Below are 6,499 nucleotides of genomic sequence, written 5' to 3'. Positions count from 1 at the left end.
ACCATGCCTTACAACTGCTGCCTGCCCAACGTGAGCTGCCGCTCCACCTGCTCCTCCCGGCCCTGCGTGCCCCCCAGCTGCCACACCTGCACCCTACCCGGGGCCTGCAACATCCCCGCCAATGTGGGCAACTGTGGCTGGTTCTGTGAGGGCTCCTTCAATGGCAGCGAGAAGGAGACCATGCAGTTCCTGAACGACCGCCTGGCCAGCTACTTGGAGAAGGTGCGCCAGCTGGAGCGGGAGAACGCGGAGATGGAGAGCCGCATTCGGGAACGGTGCCAGCAGCAGGAGCCCTATGTGTGTCCCAGCTACCAGTCCTACTTCCGGACCATTGAGGAGCTCCAGCAGAAGGTGAGGGGGTCTTCTGTGGGGGTGTAACAGCAGCTGACTGTCCTTGAACAATAAGACCTTCTCAAGTTCAAGCGGCCCTCACAGTAGAATCTTGCTTTCAGATTCTGTGTGCCAAGTCTGAGAATGCCAGGCTGGTGGTGCAGATCGACAATGCCAAGTTGGCTGCGGATGATTTCAGAACCAAGTGAGTTGTTCAGATTTCACACTGATGTCATTCCTTTTGTTTCATCTCTGGTTAAGTGAAAGGGATTTTCCAAAGCTTTACTGAACCACACTTCCATCCATTGGTTGTGAAGAATCCGATAGGGATTGAGGAGAACCAAGTAAAGGAATCACAAAAATAGATGAGGACTCAAATCGTTCTGTTTATTTTTGGATCAATATTTGGTCAGGGCTGAGACTCCAGAACCCTCTGTCTCTTGGGTCTACTCATTGCAAAAAGTGGAAAGGCTAAGTGAGTGGGGGCTATCAAAGATCATTTCTGTTCGTCTTGGAGGTCCGCCGATCACTGATTTGACCTTGTCCTTGTGCAGGTATGAGACGGAGCTGGGCTTGCGGCAACTGGTGGAGTCGGACATCAATGGTCTGCGCAGGATCCTGGATGAGCTGACCCTGTGCAAATCTGACCTGGAGGCCCAGGTGGAGTCCCTGAAGGAGGAGCTCCTGTGCCTCAAGAGGAACCATGAGGAGGTGAGACCAGAAATGAAAAATGAAGTACCCTAGCTCAGCCTCAGGCTGAGGGTGACTTGAACCATTTGGGATGGCAGAAACTGGAATATGAGGTTGGGGCTGACTTTATGATTTTCCTTTAAAAACACCAAAACTTCAGGATGAATGAAAAAACAAGAGATGAAACCTATCCATGTTCTCAGATAAGGTGTATCTTTCACTCAAAACTGGTACGTCATGTGAGTTTCCTGGAGTCTCTCCATCAGCTTCTGATTGATCACTGAGCTGTAGAAAGAGCCTCAGCGTTGCTGTATTCATGCTGTACCAACTCATCTCTCTCCCCAAAGGTCACAGAATCAAGCCTGGTAGATCTAAATCTCCACTCTTTCAAAGTCTTATTGAAAAATGTTCTGGGGCTCCTCCTTTCTCCTGGAGGGGCCATACAATGATCTTATTTGATGGCAAGAATTTTTTGCTATACAATCTGAAATTGTACAGTGAATTCTTTGTATTATGAGGTCTTCTGCAGTCAGTCTGCAAATTGGGAACATTGGGAATTAGTCCATCTTTTGGAGGCATCTGAGCAAATCGTCGGATTTGAGCCCAAGTGCCATGGCACGGTTGTGTGAGGAGGGAGCTCTGCCACATGAGGCACAGAGCACTTTGCCTTGAGTTGTCACAGACTGCTCCACTCAAAGTCTCTTTTCTAAGGAAATAGACTAATGGGGCTCAAGTTTATTCTTCACCGAGGAGAGTCACTCTTGCCTTTTCTGCATCCACAGGAAGTCAACACCCTGCGCTGCCAGATCGGAGACCGCCTCAACGTGGAGGTGGACGCAGCCCCTGCTGTGGACCTGAACCGCGTTCTCAATGAGACCAGGTGTCAGTATGAGGCTCTGGTGGAGACCAACCGCAGGGATGTGGAGGAATGGTTCACCACCCAGGTGGGCATCTCAGCACATGTCCGCTAAGGACCCAGTGGCCCCTCAGGGCCCTTGAGGCAGGGTCTGACCCTGTCTTCTCCCCTGTGCTGTTTCAGACCGAGGAGCTGAACAAGCAGGTGGTGTCCAGCTCTGAGCAGCTGCAGTCCTGCCAGGCAGAGATCATTGAGCTGAGACGCACGGTCAACGCCCTGGAGATCGAGCTGCAGGCCCAGCACAACCTGGTGGGTATTGTTCTGTCCTCCTGGTGACCAATGTAAGGTTGGGGAACCGGAGTCAGCGGAAGCCTTGTGAAGCCTGGGGCTTCTCTGGAGCCCCATGGGGAAGCTCCCTGAGGAGGGACTCTGTGACCTTCCTTATTTTCTCCACACAGAGGGACTCCCTGGAGAACACGCTGACAGAGACCGAGGCCCGCTACAGCTCCCAGCTGTCCCAGCTGCAATGCATGATCACCAACGTGGAGTCCCAGCTGGCTGAGATCAGGAGTGACCTGGAGCGGCAGAACCAGGAGTACCAGGTGCTGCTGGACGTGCGGGCCCGGCTGGAGTGCGAGATCAACACGTACCGGGGCCTGTTGGAGAGCGAGGACTGCAAGTGAGTAGCCGGCTGGAGATATCTGATGAAACCATGCTCACATAAGTGTGCTTCTCCATTGGACTCCAGACAAAGATTGCATACTTTCAAAAGGAAATTATGACTCCACACCAGACATGATCAAACAGAACTCAGAAAACACAATATAGGCATCATTAGAAATACAGAAAAGAGAGAGCTGTTTGATGGACAAACTGCAATTGTACAGCTATTTATTTGCATTCAACTGTGGTCATATAGATATAAGATCAATGATGTTTATTGCATTTTACAAGACTGTATTGTGTTGAGGGTGCATCTCTATACGCTACCTTATCTGACCTTGTAGTTACTGCCAAGCCGGTTGGATCAGTACTGTTTCCATTCTGTAGGTGAAGAAACTGGGGCTTGGAGAGGCTAAGCGACTTTCCTAGTCTCACTAGCTAGGAATGAACAATGTTGGGAGTCAAAGCCAGAGTTCTAGAGTTTCTGTCTAGTACTTTGGGCACTATGTGGTAGGAAGACATTAGCAATTTGATAGGGAACTTTACAGCAGGTGAATCTGTGGCTCTCTCTGTTACGGGTCAAATCCCACAGGCATTCTGCTCTTCTATATACTACAAGCCTCCCTCAATTCACCTTTTCCACGTCTTTCTTTTTCTCCAGGCTGCCCTGCAACCCTTGTGCCACAACGAATGCATGCGGATCCTCTGGGTCCTGTGTCTCTAATTCCTGTGCCCCCTGCACGCCCTGTGTCCCCCGCCCGCGCTGTGGGCCCTGCAACACCTTCGTGCGCTAGAGCCCAGGGGCTGCCAGAGAAGCAAGGAGGCAGGGCACAAGATTCCAGATCTTCGACCCAACACTGGCTCTCTTGACAGAAAGGGGCAGAGAACATGGTTTGCGTGGCTGGAGCCGCCCCAATAAGGCAGCCACGAAACTCATCCCCCCCACCCCCCGCAGGCTGTTCCTTGCCCACCCTTTCCTTCACTGTAGTCTGTTCCTTTTTCACTCGCCCAGGGAACCCTCGGAAGTGCCAGGGCGTTCCCTTGTAACCTGCTAATAAACTTGATTTCCCTGGCAAAGCAGATGCCTTTCTCATTGGTATTCATTCGTTTTGCCGCGCCCATTTCTTGAGCACTCTATAAAAAGCCACTTGAAAGTCAGGCTACATAATGGCCTGACTCTTGGGTACAAGAGCCATTCTTTGCCTGGCGGGCAGATGGCTGACCTGGCACCCTGGGTGCAGGGGTGAGGCAGGTTGTCAGAGGGGAGGGCAGAGCAGCCCTAGTGCTGTAGCCTTCATCTCTTCTTGACCATTCCTGCATGTTTCCCTCTCTCCCCTGTTGACCTGGACATCATCTTAGAGCTGACTGCCTCTAAATTCGAAAGGAGGAGGCATGAGCTGGGCATGAGAAAGAGGCTCTGGAAAGTTCATCTTTTCTTAGCAGGAAGCCTCAGGTCCAGTGCTGTATTTTCTGGTTCCTGGTGGTCCCGGCTTTCCAGGCAGCCTCAGGAACACCCAGCAAAGGGGTGCTCTGGCCTGCCTGCTGTGCCCAGGTCTTCCTCCTTCCTCCTGCGTCAGTGAATCATTATCACCCTGGGCTCCAGGGGTTCACTTCTGTTCGCAACTGATCTGATGCCTTCATCTGATAACTCCTACCTTTTTCAGTCTATCCTAACCACTACCTGTTCCCTACTCTATGCACATCCTGGATAGTGGGGAAGGGAGACACATGTCAAGAAAGACATAGTCCTGGCTGCAAGTTTTTTTTTTTTACAACTTGTAAAGGAATAAAACTAGTCCCTAAGTTATGCTATCATAAGGCATTGTCCCCGACACTGAACACTCAGGCTCGTGCTGCAAACAAATCACCAAGTGCTGAAAATGACAGTAGCATTCATCAAGAAAGGCTTGAACTTGAATCTTTAATTTCAAAGAAGAGCCAAGGAAATGTTAAGCATTGGCTTTCTAGAACCCCACAGGACCATTTTGACACGAAACGATCAGAAAGCACTCAGGTTTCTTCCTTTTCCCATGAACTGTCCCATCAAACCAGGCTTTCTGAGGCAGATATCAGACCCCACTTTGGTGAAACACAATCTTGTGTACTAAAATAACCAAATGGATTGAAATTATATATATATTTGATAAAGCAACTATTTATTGTTTCTACCATAATTGTTACTCCTGACCCTTATTTTTAAATCTCAAATTCCAGGGTGGATTCAGATATGCACACCTGCTGGGCTCATGAGCAGCCTCTGACCTGGAATCCCTTCTCTGATGTGGTCTGCTACTATTTCTATGATTTCTTCCAAACCCGAGGTCAAGCTCAGTTCAGAGGCCATCCCTAATTTTGCTTGTTCCTTTATTCCATGTTCTGCTTACATCTATTATTTTACAGTAATGCAAAAGTAATGTTAATGGCTCCTGTGGTAAGCAGAATGACTGTCTCCCTTCTCTGCAAAGATGAGCATATAATTTTCTGGAACCCAGGAATGTGTTAGGTTGTACACAAAGGGAAATTAAAGGTGAGAATGAGATTGAAGCAGCCATCCAGCTGACTTTAAAATGGGGAGATTAAACTGGGCCCAATATAATCACAGGGGTCCTTCAAAATGGAAGGGGAGGCAGAGGATAGAGAGGGAGATAAGACCGAGGACACAGGTCAGAGCAATGTGATACGAGGACTGGTGCTTTCATTGCAGGATCTAAAGATGGAGGAAGGGGGCCAAAAACCAAGAAAGTAGGTAGCTTCTAGATGCTGGAGAAGGGAAGGAAATGGAGTCTCTGTTAGAGCCTCCAGAAAGGAACGTAGCCCTGCCAACACCTTGGTTTTTCTCTGTTTTTGTGTGGAAAAATACATATGTATATATAACATAAAATTTACCATTTTGCCTTTTTTTTTTTTTTTTTAGTGTTTAGTTCAGGGGCATCAAGTACATTCACATTGTTGTCCATCCACCAGCACCATCCATCTCCAGAACTTTCTAACCAATCTGAACTAAAACTCTATTCTCATTAAACTCCATGACTTCCCTGCCTCAAGCCTCTGCTAACTGCCATTCCACTTTCTGTCCGTATGAATTTGAATACTCTAGGTACCTCATATAAATGGAATCATACAGTATTTGTTGTGTGTGTGTGTGTGTGTGTGTGTGTGTGTGTGTGTGTGTGTGTCTGGCTTATTTCACTGGGTATAATTTTTCAAGGCTTATTCATGTAGCAGGTATCAGAATTTTATTCCCTTTAAAGATTAGATAATTGTACATTGTATATACATTGTATATACAGACATTTCCAAAACACAGTATACATTGTGTATATCACATTTTGTTTGTCCATTCATCCATGGATGGATATTTTGGCTATTGGGACTAATGTTGCTGTGAACACTGCTATATATATATCTGTTCAAGTCCCTGCTTTCAATTCTTTTGTGTCCTAGAAGTGGAGTTACTGGATCCTTTGGTAACTGTGTTTAATTGTTTGAGGCCATGCCATTTAACATACCTACCAGCCATGCACAAGGGTTCCAATTTCTTCATATCCATGCCAGCACTTTTTTTTCTTTTTAAAAAAATTAACATATAATGTATTATTTGCCCCAGGGGTACAGGTCTGTGAATCATCAGGCTTAACACAATTCACAGCACTCCCCATAGTACATACCCTCCCCAATGTCCATTGCCCAGACACCCTATCCCTACATGCCAGAACTTTTTAAATTCTGGATTGTTTGTTTGTTTGTTTTTTGCTAATAGCCATCCTAGTTTGTGTGAAGTGGTACCTCATTGTGGTTTTAGTGTTCATTTCCCTGATGATTAGTGATGCTGAAGCACCTTTTCATGTACTTGTTGACCTTTTGTATATCTTTGGAGAAATATCTATTCAAATCTTCTGACCATGTGTTTAATGGAGTCTTTCAGTTTTGTTGTTGTTGAGTTGTAGGAGTTCTTTATAT

General features: G+C 47.2%; 1 protein-coding gene across 1 annotated transcript; it reads left to right on the top strand.

Annotated features, from left to right (window-relative positions):
- Positions 1-3,333, top strand: LOC111151283 (keratin, type I cuticular Ha1). Its single transcript, XM_022509172.1, has 7 exons — positions 1-351; positions 453-535; positions 885-1,041; positions 1,803-1,964; positions 2,060-2,185; positions 2,335-2,555; positions 3,201-3,333. Exons 1-7 carry the CDS (start codon positions 4-6, stop codon positions 3,331-3,333), a joined length of 1,230 nt encoding a protein of 409 aa, XP_022364880.1. The 5' UTR covers positions 1-3.
- The last annotated feature ends 3,166 nt before the right edge of the window (positions 3,334-6,499 follow it).

The sequence above is a fragment of the Enhydra lutris genome, unplaced genomic scaffold (assembly GCF_002288905.1).
Source record: "Enhydra lutris kenyoni isolate GAN:26980312 unplaced genomic scaffold, ASM228890v2 scaffoldscaffold26, whole genome shotgun sequence".
In the NCBI taxonomy this organism is placed as follows: domain Eukaryota; kingdom Metazoa; phylum Chordata; class Mammalia; order Carnivora; family Mustelidae; genus Enhydra; species Enhydra lutris.
Note: the sequence above shows the minus strand (reverse complement) of the source record. Positions and strands in the feature narration are given on the sequence as shown.

What these genes read in the sequence shown, in the direction of transcription:
- LOC111151283 (XM_022509172.1), top strand. Translation starts at nt 4, where the DNA reads ATGCCTTACAACTGCTGCCTGCCCAACGTGAGCTGCCGCTCCACCTGC. An exon ending in TTGAGGAGCTCCAGCAGAAG is followed by an intron (nt 352 to 452) that starts GTGAGGGGGTCT and finishes TCTTGCTTTCAG; the next exon opens with ATTCTGTGTGCCAAGTCTGA. An exon ending in TCAAGAGGAACCATGAGGAG is followed by an intron (nt 1,042 to 1,802) that starts GTGAGACCAGAA and finishes CTGCATCCACAG; the next exon opens with GAAGTCAACACCCTGCGCTG.